We start from the raw sequence: 22,068 nt of genomic DNA on the forward strand, positions 1-22,068 counted from the left end.
ATAGGAAATAATAATAAAAGATTTTTTATGTTATGTAGCATTTTTCTTCCAAGTATCCCAGTGCTAATGTACAGCAAGTCTCCTTTTAGTTTATTAACCATGAAAACAATAACTTTTTTCTGTCACTGACACTTCAATATGAAATCAATGAAAAAGAGTCTCATATTCAAAGTGTATATTAGAAGCAGCAAAGTCTTTTATTTGTACATATTAATTTATACTAAAGTTATTGTATCTGTCTTGAAAAAAATGACGCTATCTACCAATGTTCTATTGTCTTATCATTCAGCAACTAAAGATGGGAAAAGAAATTGATTTTTCTAAATTAGACACAGCTGTTTCTAGCATGTTGGTTAAGTTTGAACACTTATAGAAGACTGAAGATTTATGTATTAATCTTGTACATATTATGAAGAAATATTTTGCCCATAATTTAAGGAAAAATACATTTTCATGAAACATATTACCAGTGATATAAAGATCAAACATTTACTATCAAAGTTCCTAGTTTTCCCCGTCTCATAGTAGGAGTGGATTTTTTCTTTTTATATTTTTGCTAAAGTAATTAGGTAAAAATCACTCACTACTAATGGGGAAAAAAAGAGCAGAAAGAAAGTACAATAAAAACCACCATATCCACCAGACAGCCAGGAACACACCAATTATTTCTTTGGTAGCACACGTCTCTAAAGGAAAAGGTCCACACTCAGGTAGGGATAATGAAATGAGTGGAGGCCTAAAACATTTCAATAAACCTTAAAATTGTGAACAATGAGTAAATGGTGCTTCTCCACTTGGATTTTTAAACCTCTGACAAGTTAACAGTTATAAATTTCTCAAATGGAAGTGATGGCAGAGATGTAGTAAATGGCCAATAAAATTATTAATGCCAATCCTGTGCTTAAATTACTTGAGCTTTATAACTAAATACACCATTACTTACTGATAATGTTTCAAAGCAATATAACGCAAAAATAATATCTGAAGGACAACTCATCCAACTTGTCAAACTGAGGCCAGATTACTAACCAATCTTTATTTTATTTTTTTTAAAGATTTATTTTTATTTCTTTAATTCCCCTCCCCTCCCCTGGAGGTCTGTTTTCTGTGTCTTTTTGCTGTGTCTTGTTTCTTTGCCCGCTTCTGTTGTCGTCAGCAGCACGGGAAGTGTGGGCGGCGCCATTTCTCGGCAGGCTGCTCCCTCCTTCGCGCTAGGCGGCTCTCCTTATGGGCGAACTCCTTGCGCGTGGGGCTCCCCTACGCGGGGGACACCCCTGTGTAGCAGGGCACTCCTTGCCCGCATCAGCACTGCGCATGGGCCAGCTCCACATGGGTCAAGGAGGCCCGGGGCTTGAACCACGGACCTCCCATGTGGTAGACAGATGCCCTAACCACTGGGCTAAACTCCGTTTCCCCCAATCTTTATTTTATCCATTAGCAAGGCTCAAGGCAGAACAGAAAAGCTTGAGTGATTGAAACAAATGGCAGCACCCTGAGTATTCAAAGAAACAGACTTGAGTGTTACTTCTATGCTTTTAGACAGAATAATCAAGTATAAACCTTTGAATATATGAAGCAATATTTTAACTCAAGCAAACATTTCTTTAGCATTAGCTGCAAGTCAAAAAGTTGACTTTTATTTTTTATGACAGAAATGATACACAGAGGAACAACGGAAGATCTTTAATGGTCATTTAATGCAACATTTATAGTATTCTCATGTTTATGACAACTTTGGGAGGGATCAGGGGAGGATATTTTTCTTGGTTATGCTGAGGTAATTTTCTTTACTAAATTTACTACTTCTAAAATTTCATTTTTAATAATAATAGCTAATATATAGAACATTTACAATAGGCTAGATACTCTTCTATATACTTTACATAAATTAACTCATTTTATGCTCCAAACAACCCAAGAAGCATATAATATTATCTCCTTTTATTTTATAAATGAGGAAACTGAAACACTAAAATTTGCCCAAAGTCATGCAGTTAGTTAGTCAGAGATTGCGGATTTTGAACCCAGGCTGATACAAAAGCATCTGTGATCTTATCACTTTCCTTCAATTTACTTAGCACATTAGTTTGATCTCATATTTTTGAATTATTAAAAAGTAGTTAACTCGCGGCTAGCTATAATACAAAAAAAAGAAAATTTCCAGTACTTAATGCATTGCTTTCCAAAAACTTAAAGGAGATTTTATATTTTTTCCCTTAATTAAGAGCTGGTACAATTTACCTTGTCAATCAAGTCAGGGTTTCATTTAGAGAGTATAGATCAGGCACTGTATGAAAAGCAGCAGCGTATTTGGAGTTGCCACTCCATTCTAAGTGCTTCATTTGTAAAATAAATTAGTTACTCTTTGGCAGTATTTTGTTAAATCGAATATACAAGTCATCCTGGAGAGCTTTCCCTTACAATTCACAATTAACTGGTTCCCCAATACTACTTTCTTCTTCCCCTGTATCTTTCAGATCTCTCACCAACCTCAATTCTGTTCTTGGACCCTTCCTTCCTCTCTCCTCAGTGTTACAGCCACACAGGCCGCTCACCCTTCTTGCCATCCTCTGACCTAACAAGAACAACATAGTCAAAGTGATCTAATACACAATTCTGAGTTTTTTATTCCCATGATAAGGAATTTTAAACATTGCACTTTATAGGATAGGCAAGAGAAAGACCCTATATAACCTGGCTCTGTCAACTTCTAGAACAGTGAATCCAACCTGTTTTGAGTTCTTTTCTTTTTGAAAACATCATGAAAGCTTTGGATACATTTTTCCAGAAAAATGGACATATTCAGTAGGCACCTCCCAGGTTTCTTCTTTCTTTCTCAGAGATTCACTTCTATCACTATCTGATATCATTTTCTTTATAGTTACTATACAAGAAGTGCCCATATTAGTCTCCATCAACAGGATCTTAGAGATCCGGGCTTAATATTTTTCTGTCTGTAAGTCTCAGAGAAGACCTGGTATAGCAAGATTCAATATAAATTTGTTAAATAAATAAATGATATCCATATATATATATATCTTAATAAACAGAATAAGAATTAAAATGCTTTGTAATGGACTTTTACTTCAGATGATTTGCTATGGAGAATGAAATATATATATTTAGAGAAACTAAAAGTTCCTTTCAATACAGTAAGTTCAGTCCTGTTGCTTGGATTATTGAAACAAAAAAGAAAGTGAAAATTTAAGGCAAGAGGCAAGAAGATGAAGCAATTTGGATGGTGGCAGTTATCCCAGGTAAACAAAACCACAAATGGAATAATAGCATGAGTATCAAACTATTTTCCCAAGTTATATTACACAGTATGCAATGACAATACCACTTGCTCACTGAGAAAATTCCTAGGACTTTCTATCATTTGTTCAGTCTTTCCATAAGTATAAACTAAATAGAATATGAAATATAAGTATGTATCTTCATTTAGAAGAAATGTTTAAGTTCATGAGATTTATCTCAAGGCGTATATGAAATAATAATGGAGGCAAGAGAAAACAGAAATATTCCATATGGAAAGAGTAGAACTGTGGAAAGAAGAGATTCAAGCCCAGACCCCACCATTCACTACCTGGGGAACCTTAATGAGAAGTTTAAACTCTGAGTATATCATTTTCTCCATCTTTAAAATGAAAAGGTAAAATTTTGAAGACTTGTAAAGATTAAATGAGGAAGTTTATTTAAATGAGTTATCTATGCCTGGCACCCAGTGGGCATCCAATGGTCAGTTGTTTTAATAAATATAATATAAATAATATAGCAATAATTATTAATATACCCAAAATAACAATATAAAAAATATAATAAGAGTGAATAAGGGAGAAGAAATGTGTTAAAGAAAGTAATAATTTATAGAAAGAAAGGGTCAGTATGATCTATAGCATTCAAGAAAGGCTTCATGTATTAGGAAGATAAAAACAGAGAAAAATAAAAGCTATGCCAAGAAGAAAGAACATTATAAATAAAAGCTTGGAAGTATGAGAAACTTGAGGTATTTGGGGCCTCAGGCAGATTTCCCTAAACTGACATCAAAGTTTAGGAAAGAAGTAAAGGAGGACAGTCTATCCATCCTGAAGGGCCAGGTGAAGGAATTGGGTGAGACTTACCTAACCAGGTAAAACTCAGCTCAGTCATAGGTCTAATCTATGGTTTAATGTAGATTAATATAAATGTATGGGGACATTGTTTTCATGTATATAAACAATCATAAAACTTTGAAAAATAGTATCTAGTTAAAGAATTCAAAGCCATTTAAAGCAGGGGTTCTTAACAAGGGATCCGTGAGCTTGAATATAAATTCAAAAAAAACATTATACTTGTGGGGACGTGTTGGTGCAGGTGTGATATATTTATTAAATAATACACAGTATAGTGTGGACTTAGTAAGGGGTCTGTGGTTTTTACCTGACTGGCAAAGGGGTCCATGGAACAAAAAAAGATCAAGAATCCCTGATTTAAAGCTGTTTAGTAGTTTTCCTCTTTCTGCTTATACTGTAATAATTACAGGAAATTACTGAAATATATTTATAAAAAGAAATAATTGTAAGTACTGTATGTGGCATTTTTAATGAATCAGAAAATATTCAAGGACATATGCCTATTATTTAAGTGACCAAGAAGTTATCTTAACATGAAATAAACATAGTCTTAATAAATTAAGATACAGGTTAATATGTAAATATAAGAGCTAACAATATTGTTTTACTTAGAACAAAGAAATAAGTCATTTTCCTTAAAAACTATTTCTTTTGAAAAGAAAGATATAGAAAAAACAATCTAAACACATTCAGGTTACTTTAAAAACTAAGTTCTCATTCAAAGATCAAGCTTAAAGAAATGTAAAAGCATACAAAATGAAAATATGTCTCTCATCTCCCAAAAAGAACTAGCAGTGGCAAAAGGAAGGAGGAAGCATCACACACAAAAAAGGGAAATTGTAGATAAAGTAACAAACATAAAAAGATATGATGAACCAACAGCAAAGATGATGTATTTTTCCACAGATCTTGGGGTTCTAGCTTTCAAGATGTTGGGAAAAAGTCACAATTTTCAAAATTGAAAATTTATACACTCCTATCTTCTCAATTAAGCTGGGAGAAAGTAAAAAACTATATTAATTTTAAAGATGGGACATTTTATACCCTCAGCACCTAACACAATGATAATCTGAATAATTTAAGATGATTTTCTCTTCACTTAGTCTCCTTTCTCCAAATCTGAAGTCTTGGCTTTCACAAATGTAAAAAACAAAATAAAATGAAAAATTTAATTTATAAAGATTTAAATATGACAAAATTCTATATTTAAATATGACAAAATTCAAGGAACAAATTTTTACATTTCCCTACTGTAGTGTAAACTTGAAATCAATCCATATTAAAAATTTTTGACTAAAACAAAATTAATCACTAATTTTACCTTTCAAATTCATTTGTTTTAATTTATGTTGAATAATTTAGACATGAATTTGTGCTATTGCAGAACTGATGATTTCTAGTCTTTTTAAAAATGAGATGCTTATAAATGTCAACAATTTTTAAAAACTCCCCCATGTGAGACACAAATACTATGCACAGTATTATGAGTTCTATAATGCTTTAAATATGTATACATATTTCAAAAACATTAGTATATAAATTAGACATATGTCCTTATCTGGAGACAGCAACTGATCTACCCATGCATTTAAGGAATCTTTCCAATAGTTCAAAATCCACTCAGAAGTGTAAGAATCACTGGGTGCAAATCATTAATTCAGAAGTCAGTTTAGAAAGGATATAACCCATTGACATTTTCTTTGGGCTTCATAGTTTTCAATAATATTTACACACCAACCCTGAAATATAGACAGGGAAGGTATAAGAATTCCCAGTTTACAGATAAGAAGTTCCAAAAAGGCTAAGAAAATGGGTCGAGGTTATGCAGTTTAATAATGGTGGAATTCCTATGTGAAAGCAAATCTTCTTATTACTAAATCAATGTTTTCATCCATTAAATTCATTCATCTGGTCATGAAAGAGCAATGTGATAATTTTTATAACATCCATCAAACATACTTTAACCAATAACACAGACAGAAACAAATATATTCTCATTTATATTTCTTTGGATCATCTAAAAATGTGACTACAATTCTACATAACGATTTTTAGTTATTAAAACACAAAAGAAATGTCAAAATGAGTTAAGATATATTAGATAAGCCAACTCCTGAGCAGTGTTATGAACTAAGAAGACAGCAAATTTCCAAAACATTGCAAAATTGTCATCTTCTAGTATTATATTTTGTACTTTTCATTGTGTATGTGTTATTTCTAAACTAAATCATCATTAACCTAGTAAGTTCAACTGTCTGGTTAACTTCTTAATGATTTAACAAGATCAGGTAAGTAAGGAATTTAAATTGCATTAACACAATTCAGTAGCTGTAAGTATTCCATTTTTAGAACAATGAATAAGGTGATATACAACAGAATGTGGGAAATATTAATTAAAGGCAAAAGACTAAAAGAGTCAAGAGATACTGGAGATAGAGCACAATGTTTTAAAGCAATTATTTTGGATTTTTTAAAAGACTTCAGGATAATTTTTAAGGTGTGATTAAAACAATGTTTCTTTTTTCTGTCCCATTCAAAGAACCATAAAAAAGAAATTAAAATAGTGATGGAATAAAACGCTTACAGGTTTGTATCTCAGTGCATCTCTGTAGGATCCAAACAAAGCAGCCTGTGCCCTAAGAAAGGCCCTAGCTACTCCATCACCCGTAGCTGTAGACTGCTTCTTCAGTTTATTTTTCAAGGCCGAGACCTGCATGACAGAAAGGAACAGTTAAATTAACACCTCAGAAATTGGTACAGGGAGGTGAAGTAAGAACCCAATCAGCAGGCAAACCACAGTGTCCGCAGGTCAGCCAAAAACTCATCCTCCTCCCTGATAGCTTATCTTTTTAACTGCAGAGAGCACCTGCTGGTCTGTTAATTGAAACGAAAGCAGGAGATGATAGTAAAGTGCTAATGCAAATTGGTTTATGCTCTTACTTTTTTTTTTCCCAAGGCCTCTTGACATAAATAAGCTTTAATTATTTTACAGTAAACTGCTTGCGAGCCACTTTTCTGCAGATTTTTAGCAATTACAACATGTGTCTACTTGTTTTGAGATGAAGCCTGTTGGTATCGTTCATTTCTGCTATGTAAGGTTATTTGTTACAGATCCTCCAGGATCATTTACCATTTAATTTTATTTTTGGAAGCCTCATTTGCATATGTAATTTTCTAGTCATTTGTTGAATCTTTTTCACCATTATTAGATGAAAAAGAGGGGAGAGAAGCTAAAAGTCATTGAGAGCATACCATGATCAAGAATGATGTTATGCAAATATTATACATTTGTCTCGCTTAATCATCACAATTGTTTTCTAAGAAAGGCAGTCATATTCCCATTTATGAATGAAGGAAAAGAGGCTCAAAAATGAGAAATAATTTTCCCTTACCATATGGCTAATTAGGGCAGAGCTGTGATTTAAACCATTCTCTCCATTTTTCCCCATTACCACAAGCTGGATTTGAGGTCAATGTCATTGTATTATGAACCACTAATCAGGTTTAAAAAGAACAATCTATTATTTAGAAATCTGAAAAATTAAAGGCACTAAAATTCATCATTTTAATACTTTTTTCATCCTTTAATTTTGAGAATGCATATTATTTAATCAATGGCCCTTACTTACAGTCTTCTTTAAATGAGACCAATTCCTTTTCTACGTAATAGAAAACTATAGCCTGTGCACATAAAAATATTTATTGTCATATACATTCTTCATCAATATTTAACATGGAAATATATGAAGATGGGTAAAAATTCTGTTTTCTTAAGGAAAACAAAAACCGATGGACAAATTCTAGTTGGACTGCTCCTTTAACAGAGCGTGTTAATGTGAAATTCTTTGAAACTACCATATAGCAAAACAATGTCATTTCTCATATATATATATATACATATATACACACACATAAGAAGAAATATTTTTATTTCTTTCTGCAAGCAATCTGACTACTCTTATAGATAATTGTAATTGAAGTGTCAACCTAATTAACAACTAAACTTTGAATAATGCTAATGAGAAATGAACACAGCTTCAGAGGAAGGACCAGCTCTACAGGTGATAAACCTTCGCGGTAGTGACATTTTCCAGTGTAAAGTCACAGTTACTGTGATCTGATCAAAGAAAGAGACCCCCATTGGGTCCAATTATAACCATAGTTTAGAAAAAAATATTGAGTTATGATGTTCATAATCTATGCAAAAAGGCCTTTGCAGTATAGGTCTTCTCCCCATAGCTGTGATCTTTTCAATTTATATCCAAGCTCCACAGATTCAGATAAAAGTTTAGAGCCTAATTCATTTAGTCCACAAAGTGCATAAACCAGGATTCATTTAAGAGTGAATTTTTATTATTCAAATCTAACCTTAATAAAGGCACAGTATTAGATAGCCCACAGATTCAAAACCATAAATAAAGTTGAAGGATGCAAAAAATAAATCTTAATGTCCTTTATTCTGAAATTTGTAACAGTTCTTTTTTTTAAAGGTTTGAAATGTCTTTAAAGGGAAACCAATGGAAATGAATGCCTATACATGCATTTAATTATTATTAAAGAAGGCTTATGAAAGTACTAGAATTCCAGTTCTTTTGAAGTATTATAAAAAGTAAATGGTTATTTTAAATTATACTTTAGAAAATAATTTTAAAAAACAACAAAAATACCATACTTTATGTCTTTGAAAATGTTCTATAAATTATGAAAATGATAGTCCAGTTTTTTACAAATCAAGGACACAGTATTCTTAGGACAATTATATGCTCAGAGAATGGAGACAAGTCAAACCATTCTTTGGCTTTATTTCCCTGAGTGTCTGACTGCTTAATTGCTGCTTGAGTTAACCAGGAGTACTAATCACAGTGCCACAAGCCCTTCCGAAACAGATCATAAATGTGTGGCCTTCCCTCCAAATTCAGTCAATAATAGTTCCTGGACTTCCAGGAGATGTGCAGAAAATAAGCAAAAGAAAATACTTGTTCTACAACTCTACTGTCCAAAATGGTAGCCACTAGTCACATGGGCACTTGAAATGTGATTAATTCAATGAAGATTTCCCTAAGTTTAAAACATACACTGTATTTTGAAAAATTAGTACAAAAAAAAAGTAAAATGTCTCATTACTAATTTTTATATTTATTATGTGCTAAAAGAATATTTTTCATATTTGGATGAAGCAAAATATATTATTAAAATTAATTCTACCTATTTCTTTTCTCCTTTATAACTTGACTACTAAAATTTTTAAATTATATATGTGGTTACATGATATTTCTGTTACTATTATTCTACATGAGCATACAATCAAACTTCATACAGAAATGTGAAAATAAAAAGTTGCCTAGCAAGAAATATGGTTACATTTTTCCTCTGTATGTTGTTTCAATTTTTATAAAGTTCATAAAAAATTTTTTGGACATTCTCTAGTGGGCTTCAACTGTCAGCAGATCTGAGGTTGTTCCTGTTTTTCAGAGACCTGCATTCTCAAATGAATGGTCCAAAATAGAGAGTAAAAATAAATTGTTTTTTAAAATCAGGATCAGAGAGAAGGATATTAATCTACTATAAACTGATTGTGTCAACCTTGCTGTTTTTCTGACCTTTAGATCACTGCAGTAAATTATCATCAGTTAACCATTGCCCCTTGCAGTGCTAATTAGCTTTTAGCAGATTTTACCTATAAAGCTGGTGACATCTCCCGCATTTTTTTCAATACTTGGTCTGAGAAATATAATTTTCCATTTTAATGTCCAAATTCTAAGTTTCGTTTGGAAGTACGTATACTCTCCTAAAGAAGTCCCAAAGTTTATACCCACATAGAGCTGAATTCAGAAAACAATCTGGAACCTAAGTCACAAGGCTACTATCACAAAATTTTATTGATACTGAAAAAATACCAGTTTTGTTTTCAAATTGATATAACAATTATTTCAAACTGATATTTCAAATTAGCCTCAATATCCAATGACTAAAGCTTATTTCAGACGTGACATTTCATTTTGTTGTTTTTAGACAGTTTTCAGTCTGTAAATATATTATTTTTAGAGTAAGTATTACACTAGACCAAAACAAAAAACAAAGAAGTTAAACAGTGAAAAGGAACTTCAAAAGTAAACATCACTGCTCTTATCAAATGTTTAGATTCCTTTCACATGAGAATTCATGCCTCTAAACAGTCATCCAGGAGAGGAATGATGGCCTGGGTTTTTGCAGTGAGAGTTCATTGCAAGTTGAACAATATTACCACCAATTCTCTACTTTTACTCTCTTAATACTAAAATTACTCTAATTTTACATGTTATTACATGAATAAACACAGCAAATACATAAAAATTAAAAGATTGCAAACCACGTGCACACAGTCTATACTATAAAGTAATTAGACCAGGAGTTGGTAGGTAAAGTATATAAGGAGGTTGAGTTTTTCAGAAATGTAACAGATTTTTTTCAACTTGTAGATGCATATTTACAGAATAAAAATAACTTCTATATCTAAAAATTTTAATTTTATTTTATTTATTATTTTATTTTTATTATTTTTTAAAATTTTACTTTTTAAGATCATAAACAGAAACATCAGGTTAAAGAACAGAAGATAAAAATAAGTGTTCAGAAATAACACTTAGATAATCTACACAGTCTAAAACACCCCTATGATATATGTATGTATTTGAGAAGCTGTAGGTTTACAGATAAATGATACAAAAAATAGAGTTCCCTATACTCCCCAATATGCAGTTTTCCCTTTTAACAACACTGTGCATTAGTATTTATATTTCTTAAAAATTTATGAAACAATATTATTATACTTACATTATTAACTGTAGTCCATAGCTTACTTTAGGGTTCACAATTTGTGTTGTATAGTTCTGTGATTTTGTTTTTTGTTTTTGTTTTGAAGTTTTGTTTATTTGAGCAGTTTGTAGCCATCATGATGTTTGATCCGGAGAGGTAAGCAAGAGAGACAAATTCTTGGGCCCAGCCTTGAGTCTGGGTCATCAAGACTGAGGTGAGCTGCAAGCAGGCTCCAAGCCAGGAGAGACACAAACTCTGAAGTTGCAGGCAATCATGTCCTGGGCCAGCAGGCCACAAACCTGCCCCCTACAGTCATGTGTGGAACCTGGGTTGAAGATGGGGGCGCCCCCACTAGCAGTGCCCTCTTACTCTAACTGGCCTGGCCTCTCTTACTCTCCTGGAGGGTCCAGCATCCCAGGGCCAGGACAGAGGTCCCCTGGGCACACCCATACCTTTCTTGCATACAGGGCCCTGGACCACCACACCTGGTGGCTTTCCCCATGCTAGCTGATAGTAGAGCAAACCCACAGGTGAGACCCAGGGTGGGAGTGGGGGGTTTCAGACCCAAGCAGAAGTAGCTTCTACAGCCTGACCCATCATGAGCACAATGGGGACTGGACTGGTTCAGGAGCATGGTCATGACCCTCACCGCCTGGATGTTTTTAAAAATTTTTATTCCAGTAGCATATACACAACCTAAAATTTCCCTTTTAAAGCAAATTCCTATGTACAATACAGTTGTATTAACTACATTTTCAAAGTTGTGTTACCATCACCACCATCCATTACCAAAACTCTTCCATCATCCCAAACAGAAACTCTGTACCAATTAAGAATTAACTCCCCATTCCCTACCCGACTCTGGATCCCTGGAAAATTGCATTCTAGTTTCTGACTATGAATTTATTTATGCTAATTATTTCAAACCTGTGAGAGCACACAGTATTTTTCCTTTTGCATCTGGCTTATTTCACGCAACATGTTATCTTCAAGGTTTATCCATGTTGTTCCATATATAAAAACGTCACTCCTTTTAATAGCTAAAAAATATTCCAGTGGTCATTGTAATAATTTGAGTCTTTTGTGGACCCCAGAAAATAATGTTCTTAAATTAGCCCATTACTGGGGATTGTTTGGACTGGATTCAATTGAGGGCCATTTGAATGGATTGCTTCAGTGGAGTGCAGCTCAGGGCAGTTCTTTGTCCTCACTGGAGCCCGTATGAAAAGGAGAGAGAATGCTGCAGAAACAGAGAGAAGGCATTGAAGCCAAAGTTGAAAACAATTGACTGGAGAAGAGGGGAGAGCTGAGAAGACACCACCATGGGCTTGATCACTCACAGCTGCAGATCGGGGTGAAAGTATCTCCTGATGATCTGGACACTTTAATGGCCTCAGAACTGTAAGCTTATAAGTAAATAAATCCCGATTGTAAAAGCCAACCCATTTCTGGTATATTGCCTTGGCAGCCTTTAGCAAACTAAAACGTGTATGCACCACATTTTATTTATCCATTTATCTATGGATGGACACTTGGCTTGAGTCCATCTTTTGACAACTGTCAGTAATGCTGCTATGAAGGTAGACAACCAAACTTCTGTTCAAGTTCCTGTTTTCAATCCTTCGGGTATATACCCAGAGGTGGGATTGCCAGGTCATTGGGTAATTCTATATTTTAGTTTCTGAAGAACCACCAAACGGTTTCCATAGCAACTGCATCATTTGAATAATCCCAGTAACAATGAATGAGTGTTCCTATTTCTCCACAAACTCCCCAATACTTATTTAACATTTTTTTAATAGTAGCTATTCTTGTTGGTGTGAAATGGTATCACATGATGGTTTTGATTTGCATTTCAAATGCAAAATGGCTAATATACTAAGCACCTTTTTCATGTGCTTTTGGCCATTTGTATATCTTTGTTGGAGAAATATCTATTTAATTCTTCTGTCCATTTTTAAACTAGTTTGTCTTTTTATTGTTGAGTTGTAGGACACCTTCACATATTACAGGTATTAAATCCTTATTGTATATGTGGTTTCTAAACATTTTCTCCCATTCTGTAGACTGACTTTTTGCTTTCATGATAAATCCTTTGATGCACAGATTTTTTAATTTTGATGAGGTCCCATTGATTTCTCCCTTGGTCGCTCATGCTTCTGGTGTAAAGTCCAAGAAACCATTGCCTTACACATGATCCTGAGAATGATTTCCTGTGGTTTTTTCCCTAGGAGTTTTATAGTTTTGGTTCTTAAATTTATGTCTTTTGATATTCTCAATTTTAATTCCATTGGTGAATATGTCTATCTTTGTACTGATATTTTGATTACTGTAGCTTTGTAATAAGCTTTAAAACTGGGAAGTGTCAGTCCTCCAATATCATTCTTCTTTTCAAGATGGCTTATCCAACCACATGAATTTGATGATTGTCTTTTCCATTTCTGCAAAGAAGGTGGTTGGATCCTGTCCCCCATACCCTGAGATGGCTCCCTAGTTTGTTTTGCTCATTGTTTTTGTTCATTGTTTGTGCTCATTTTTTGCTCACTGCCTGTTTGTTTTTATTTTTCTTTAGGAGGCACCAGGAACCTAACCTTGGACATTGGATGCACAACTGCTTAAGCCACATCTGCTCCCCACAGCTGTGAGGGATTTTGATTGGGATTGTACTGAGTCTGTAAATTCCTTTGGGTAGAACTGATATCTGGCTTGGTGTTAGGGTGATGTCAGCCTTATAGAATGAGTTAGGAAGTGTTTCCTCCTCTCTAATTTTCTGGAAGAAATTGAATAGAATTGCTACTCATTCTTCTTGAAATGTTTGGTAAATTTTACCAATGAAGCCATCTTATCCTGGGCTTTTTAAAATTGGGAAGTTATTCATTACTGGTTCAACCTCTTTACTTATTATTAATCTGCTGATATTCAATTTCTTCTTGAGTCAACGGTAGTTTGTGTGTTTCTCCAAATTTTTTAATTTGTTGGCATGCAGTTGTTCATAGTATACTCTTACAGACCTTCTTACTTCAGTGGGTTGGTAGGTATGTTCAACTTTTCATTTCTTATTTTAGTCATTCATATCCTTCTCTTTTCTTCTGCATCAGTCCTGGTGAAGATTTTGTTGATTTTGCTGATCTTTTCAAAGAACAAACTTGGGATCACTGATTCTATTTTACTTCCCTCTCAGCACTGCCCTTCCTGCATCTCATATGATTTGGTATGTTGTGTTTTGTTGTCAATCACCTTTGTGATTTCCTCTTTGACCCACTGGTTATTTAAGAGCTTGTTTCATTTCTACATATTTGTTGAATTTTCCAGTTCTCCCTCTGTTATTGATTTCAGCTTCATTCCAATGTGGTCACAGAAGATGCAGTGTATGATTTCAATATTTTTTAAGTATAGAGATTGTTTTGTAACCTTATATATGGTCTGTTTTGGCAAGAGACCCATGAGCACTAGAAAAGAATGTGTATTTGCTATTGTTGGGTGATGTACTCCACAAATTTCTGTTACATCTAGTTGGTTATAGTGTTACCCAAGCTTTCTATTTCCTTATTTTCTTATTGATCTTCTCTCTAGATGATCTATACTTTATTGAAGTCCCTTATTAATGCAGAACTGTCTATTTCTCCCTTCAAATCTGTCATATTTGTCTCATATATTTTGGGGCTCCATCATTAGGTCTATATATATTCGTAGTTATTATATCTTCTTGTTCAAGTGATCCTTTTGTCAGTATATAGTGACCTTCTTTGTCCCTCACAATTACTGACCTAAAGTCCATTTTATCTGATATTAATGTAATTACCCCAGATCTCTTTTGGTTAGTATTTGCATAGAATTATTTTTTGCATGATTTCTCCTTCAACCTACTTGTCTCTTTGCATTTAAGGGAGTCTCTTGTAAACAGCATATAGTTGGGTCATGCTTTTTTATCAGAAATAATACTTAGATAACCCACACAATCTAAAACACCCCTATGATGTTTTTAAGTATCTCATTTTAAGTAACTAAACCTTACTGCAGAAACTACATACATTTAGAAAAAGTTAATATTGCAAAGCTATAAAGTTAAAACCTTTTACTTGCACATGAAACATTATGAATCAGACAGTAAGTTCCTAAACTTCATTAATCCTTCTAATGCTCAGTTTCCTAATAAAATAAATCCTTTCCTTCTAATATAATTTCCTAACACATTTATATTTGACTTAAAATGTTAACCTTTCACATTTATTAAATGAAAAGCATATGATATACTCACCTCCCTTGGATAGCATTACATTATTCTTTTATACTTATCAAAATCTTTCAAAAACACCTTAAAATTATGACAGACAAAACTGCTCTTATTCCCACCTCAAGCCCAGTATCATGCTTGTGTCTCTAATATCTACGTCACTTGCATTCCTCCAGTTCCTCTATCTGGGACCTATAGCTTCTCCTAAACACCTCACTCTTTCCCATCTTCCATTTGCAACACATCACTAAGACCTGGCAGTTCTACCTAGTTTTACCTGTAATATATATTTTAAATCTGCCCACTATATTCTAAATCCCTGCCACTGAGGTTCAAGCAACCATCATCTCTCATCTAGACTCCAGAAAGATAGCCGCCTTATTGATCTTCCTGTTTCATTTCTTACACCCAGTTTTTTTTTCAGGACCCAATACGATATTTTAAAAACTCAAACTGGATCACACTATTTCTCTGCTAAAAATCTTAACAAGACCTACTACCAGTCTTGAATGATCTTGCCACTGTCAATCTCTACAATCTTATTTTGCACCATTCACTTTCTTTCTCTTGTTTGTCTCACTGCAGCTATAAAGGCCTTTCTATTTCTTGAATTCATCAGCCTCTTTCTCATGACAGAACATGCTATACATGCTATTCCTCCTGCATTTGGCTAACTCACACTCCTCATTTAGGCCACTTCCTGCAGAGAGAACATTCTTGACACAATGCACTAGGCTGGGCCACAACAGGCTGATTTGGGTTTGTAAAACGGCAAGAATGGAACCTAAACTTGGCTAAAACTATTTTCACTTCGGCTTACTTGTGACAGAGATGCTGTCAATCCACCAACATTCATTCTCCCCTTCTTTGGTAATGGAAATCCTAAATTTTGACCAGATGCATGGTTAAGCCAGCTAGAAACTCTATTCCCTGACATCTCTTGTGAATTTTGGTAAGCATGTGCCTGGCTTAAGACAAATGGATACGGGCTGATATGATGTGTGACACTTTCAGGTCATGCCCCTCAAAGGGATATAGATCACCTTCCCTGGCTTCCCCCCTTTCTTCTGGGGAAAGATAGACAAAGAAAACTATAACGAGGGCAGCTATTTCAAGCCTGGAAATGGATGCTATGTGATGAGGATGGCAGAGTTGCCCCAACAACTCTGGACTACTTACCTCTTAATTGTCATACAAAAGGGAAACAAATATATGATTTGTTCTAAACTAGGTTTTTAAGTCCATTACTAGCAGCATAGCCTTGTTCCCAATTAATATAAACCCTAAAGGGGAAACAAGCAGGACAAAGGATATATGAGATAAATGAACTGAGCATATAAAATAGACAAAACTCCTCACTACTTCCACTGTTTGCCACAGCAGTGCACCTGAAATTGGCACAGTATCAGGTTCCTGCCAGGCCAAAGGGAAAAATAAACCTTAGGCTTTCTGCCTTTACTATTATGCTAAAGAAGAGACCACTTAAGCATTTAAGAGTCTATGCCCTGCCATATAAGGCAATTTCTCACTGTATGACAGAGACACATACTTTTTTTCCCTTGCATCACTGAACCTAGAACAGGTCTGGTCTAGCTACCACATCCTTAATCTAAATGACTCCCTGTTCTTCTCTCCTATTGCAGTCTATTCTTTTTCTTTATAGTATTTGCCTCAATTTATAATATTACCTGGGTATTTGTTAATACAGTATAAGCTCCATGAAAGCAGGGTACATGTATTTTTTTTCTTCATTCTATATTCAGCTTTTAGCACAATACAGGCATATGGTAGGGGCTTGGCAAATATTTTTTTGAATGACAGAGAAAGAAAGGGAAGGAAGGAAGGGAAGAAAGAAGGAAGAAAGGAGGGAGAAAGGGGCAAAATAACACCTGTCCCAGGTACACATCTACTTCCTAAACTCTTTGGTGGGGCCCAAGAACATATTTCATTTAAGAGTTGACCAGGTCATTATGATATAACTGAGATTTAAGAACCACTTGTGCAAACAGTGTTCACAATATCACATGCAAAAAAAGGTTTCTTGAACATGGAAAAGTTAAGAACTTCAAGGACTTGAAAGAAATAGGAAATAATTGTAAAAGCAGCCAAAATTTAGGCCTTTAACTTTTTAAATATTAGCACTAAGAAGAAAGCGATGCATTCTATTAAGATGATACAGGGTAGGGGAGTAGGCATCAGGAGAAAGTCTAGATAATTTAGTCAGAAATGAAAAGCCATGAAAAAGACAGGGACTTCATGGGTACTTAAAATCACCAAAAGAAACAAACTATAAATCAGTTTAGAAAGGCAAAAGTATGAAGCTAGAAGGAGAGAAGTGCTAAAGCCTGGATCACTGCAGTGGAAGGGAAAGATTCCCTTATTCAGGTGAAAGAAAATAGCAAAGATTTTTTAAATGTTTGGAAGCACAGTTAATTAAGGTTTTGAGCTTTTTTGGTTTTTGTTTTTTAATTTATAGATTATATAAAAACACACAAGAAAATAGTGGGAAAATTAAAAAAAACCCAAAATAGTTTACTTACAAACAAAAAACATTTTGTGAAAAATCACATCTCTAAAAATAACTCTTTCAAGGAATGATCCTTTTCCACAAATACCCAGACTAGAGTACAAAAGACAATGACTGCCATCACAACATGGTCTCCTTTTCCAGAGAAAGGAAATAAAATGTTGTAGTCTTAGCCAAAAAAAAGTATATACTTCAAATATGCTTCCAGGTTACTTCCTTTCATTATGATTAAAGTCAGGTGCAAACATCCTTATAAAATGTTTGAGGAGGTAATGGTGAACAGGGACTTTAAAAGTAACTCCTATTATAAAAGATAAAAGAAGTGCAATTATTTTCGCTTCAACAACCATTTATTGAATGCCTACTATTTATAAAGCACCACACCAGGGCTGTGCAGTGGGGGCAATGTACAACATGCCTGCCTTCTAAAGGCAGGGCATTGGGAAAGAGCAAGAGCGAGCAAGCGAGCATGACTACACTTCTACAGAGGCAAAGTGAAAGCTGTACTTGTCTCCTGACGTCTGCTCTATGAACTAAATAAAATGTTCTCTAAATTACTATAGAAGCTGAACTGTATTATCTTTCTAACCTGGCCAATCTAGAAATTTGTTGAGGAGTTGACTCACTGTTAAACATGATAAGGATTATAGCTGAACTGTGGCAAACCTGGAACTAATATAATATTCTCTGGGGCCTTTTTTTGTTGTTGATATGACATATATTATGACAATTTAACATGTTAAGGCTTCACTTCATATTAGAGGAAATATCTAAGCTAAATATAAAATTGACTATTTGTATGGTTATAAGAGTTTTATACACTTTAATTTTTTAAAAAGCTGATTTCAAAATTATCTGAAAAAGCCTCATCTATTCCACTTTTATTAACTCACTGAAGATGTCCCCAAATCTTAACTAAAGTCAGAGTTTTGGGGTTTTCTCTAGTTCTTTAGGCTTTTAATGATTTTTGGTGATTCAGAGCAATGTGTGAATTTCCTTTCCACATCAAAATTAACCTGCTAGCCAACTCCTCCGTGATACTTGACAGCGTCACTGTAGCATGAATAGTAGGGAAGTGGACATGGTTCAAATGATAGAGCATCTGCCTACCATACAGGGAGTCCAGGGTTCTATACCCAGGGCCTCCTGGCCTGTGTGGTGAGCTGGCCAATGTGCAGTGCTATCGCATGCAAGGAGTGCTGTGCCACACAGGGGCGCCTCCGTGTAGGGGTGCCCCTGCATAAGGGAGCCCCACGTGCAAGGAGAGTGCCCCACAAGGAGAGCCACTCTGCATGAAAAAACCTCAATCAACCCAGGAGTGTCACCACATGCACGGAGAGCAGATGCAGCAAGATGATCCCCCAAAAAAGAGAAAGTTTCCCAGTGCCGCCTGATAATACAAGCGGATGCAGAAGAACACACAGTGAATTTACACAGAGAGCAGACAACAGGGGGGAAGGGGAGAGAAATAATTAAAAATAAATGTTAAAAAACAAACAAACAACATGAATAGTAGTTTAAGTGGCACCACTTTATGCCACCTCCGCAATGCTTTAGTAATTAATTGCGCTTCATACCACATGTAGCTGTCCTTGAACATACTGTGGTCTATTGTGAACTGTGCACTAACTCTTAAGTGCACTATCTACACACCCTCACAGTAGAAAACAGAAAACTATTTTCCAATAGTATCACAGACAAGGTGAGAATGAGTTAAAAACAGTGCTGAAAACACTGATTCAAATCAAATATTAAGTCATACTGCTATTTCTTTACTAAGATCAGACTGCAGAATAAAGTTCTAAATTGTATTTTAAAAGTTATTCATTATCTTGTGTATCACATTTATATAAAAAGAACCATGGTCAACAGGAAAGAGGCCTGAGGCTCAACGCATAAAAACTAAAGCTCCACAAACACCATTAACAGGATATTTTCTGTACCTTCGTTTTCTTACCTAAAAAGGGAATAAAAATATTGATCTCTCTCAGAGTCCACTATTTTTACCCTCTAATGAGTTAAAATTATTTTAAAACAGCTAAGCAATACTGGTCAAAATTCACATTCCTATTTTAATGAATATTGCAATGACATTTTTCAAAATGTCAATTCTAACCAGCTTTCATCTATAAGAGTTAGTTTTGATTTTTTTTAACCTAATACTCATATGAGGACAGATTACCTAAATCTTACTATAATTCTAATTAGCTAATTTTCCAATAAATGTGTCCCCCTATTTTTTATTTTTGGAATAGTAGCAATTCTCCAAGTTATTATTTTAAATGTTAGTGATAAAAATTAAAATGAGCAGTACTCTCTCAGAAGTACATTTTAAATTATGTGATTTATTTGTATATATTTGGAATGGGAGATCTCAATAGTACACTTTCTCAAATTAAAAAGAACTCACTTGAGATTTCAATTGTTTTATGTAGTTCAACTGGTTGTTTATCCGCACATTATAAACATATGACAATAACACTAACTTCAACTGACATTGTTAGATAAAATCCTAAAAATTACTTTATTTCAAAATACTCAAACTACATATGCTTGAAGGTATCTATTCGGCAAAATCACTGAAAATAAATCCACAATATATTGATAGGCAAAAACTACAAAAGTATATGTTGATAGATCTATTGTCTCTAAAAGTTATTCTGTGTAATAATCAATATTGTTAAACTCACTCCCAATAAAATGTTTTTTTTTTCTTTTAATGACCCAAATCTATAGTGAAGTGATGAAATTGAAAAACAAGTGTTCTTGTCAGAAGACAGGAAGAGAGTTTTTTCTTTCTCCCTTAAGGAAAACAAAGGATTCCTGAAAGCTTTGCCCTGATTTATTTCTCCAATTTTAAATACCTTAAGAGTAGCGGAACTGCTACTGGCATGGTAGTATTTCTAACAGTCAATAAATCTAAAATATTATGTGTGAATATTGGAATGAAGCCATTAAGAAGATTACAGCATGCAACACAGCAGAGGGTCCACAGGAAAAAAGAACTAGTAATGCAGGACAACTGTGACCACTGACCTCTAAGCAGCCAAGACCACTGGTCAATCTGACACAATAATAGAGTGCACATGCACAGAAAGTGATCTAGCCTGTAAGTATAATTTAAATGCTTTGGTGAATGATTTTAAAAGGTCCCACTTAAATCTCAGTTAATTTATTAAACAATCAGACAATACCAAGAGTAAGAATTTTCAAACTTCTAGTGTATATTTTATTAATTAAAAGCACACAAAAATTTTCAATAAGATAATTTTTATTTTAACACGTTAAATTTTAAACATTTATAATTGTAGAAAATATGATGTGATAATTTTATCATATTTCCTCCAGAAGTATAAAAGATACCATTTGAAAAACCTAATGAAAAAGCTAAATTTGTTGGGGATGGGTTAAACAGGCAGCTAAAATATTTTTAGAAAATGACTACAACTTTAAAACATCTTTTATTCCCAGTAAATGACCTTAGTTCCATCTCAGAGCCTTCTTGATTTGTTCATTCTTCAGATAATTATATAAATCTGTAGCCCTTATTTTAACTCTGTGTGTGTGTGTGTGTGTGTATATAGTTATATCTACACCGTTTTGCAGTGTTCCTTTCGATCTCTATCCTTAAATATTGCAGGACTATTTAGTTATTAATATATTGTTTTGTATAAGTAAAGTATAATGTTCCCTACTGTCATTTTATATATGCAGACTTTCACATTTTTAATACTGTTTTTTTCTTCATATATTTAAATAAAAAGCTTAATTATCCAACTAATTTTACTAGGAAAGTAGTCCTTCTCAATTAAGAGTCATCCATCAAAGCATGAAACTTAAAAGATTGTTTTTCTTAAAAAATCACATATCATTGAAGCTGACTATGAAATTTTCATACATACAGAAAAGCTGAGTTTCTCTGTCTTTTTTTCCTTCCTTTTTCTTATTTTTCTTTTCTTTTAATAAACAATCCTTTCTCCTTAGGGTATTAACAGTAGGAAATACATGCACATATGGAATAAATTCTTAAAAGTTGGGATTTTATTTTCACTAATTATTTTTCTGTCCAGTGAAGAATACTTTGAAAGATTTCTAAATGAATAACTCTAATCATTTCTAGCAGCTTTTGCAAAATTTTTATACTGAGGCAATCTATTTATAATGAGCTAAAAAGATAATATAATTTTTCATTGACCTGGGTTTGGATTTGTTCATAAACAGCACAAATTTTACTATGATAAGATAAAGTAGTTTAATTTTAATTTGGCTCAAAGTCAGCAAATATTTTCGTTTATTTTAAACATAAATAATCTGATTTTAATTCAAAAATTATATTTTTTCTATTACTAGGCTATAACAACAATCAACGCTAGTACTACTGATTTGAAAATTCACTTATT

General features: G+C 33.8%; 1 protein-coding gene across 7 annotated transcripts in view; it reads right to left on the reverse strand.

Annotated features, from left to right (window-relative positions):
• The window catches only part of DENND1B (DENN domain containing 1B), a 296,281-nt gene that overhangs the window by 81,616 nt on the left and 192,597 nt on the right, over positions 1 to 22,068 (reverse strand). For all 7 annotated transcript variants that reach the window (XM_023584048.3, XM_023584046.3, XM_058274918.2 and 4 more), the window contains one exon: positions 6,697 to 6,822. In XM_023584048.3, the coding sequence (XP_023439816.2) occupies positions 6,697 to 6,822 (126 nt within the window). The remainder of the gene's footprint in view (positions 1 to 6,696; positions 6,823 to 22,068) is intronic.

This window comes from Dasypus novemcinctus, chromosome 13, assembly GCF_030445035.2.
Source record: "Dasypus novemcinctus isolate mDasNov1 chromosome 13, mDasNov1.1.hap2, whole genome shotgun sequence".
Classification (NCBI taxonomy): domain Eukaryota; kingdom Metazoa; phylum Chordata; class Mammalia; order Cingulata; family Dasypodidae; genus Dasypus; species Dasypus novemcinctus.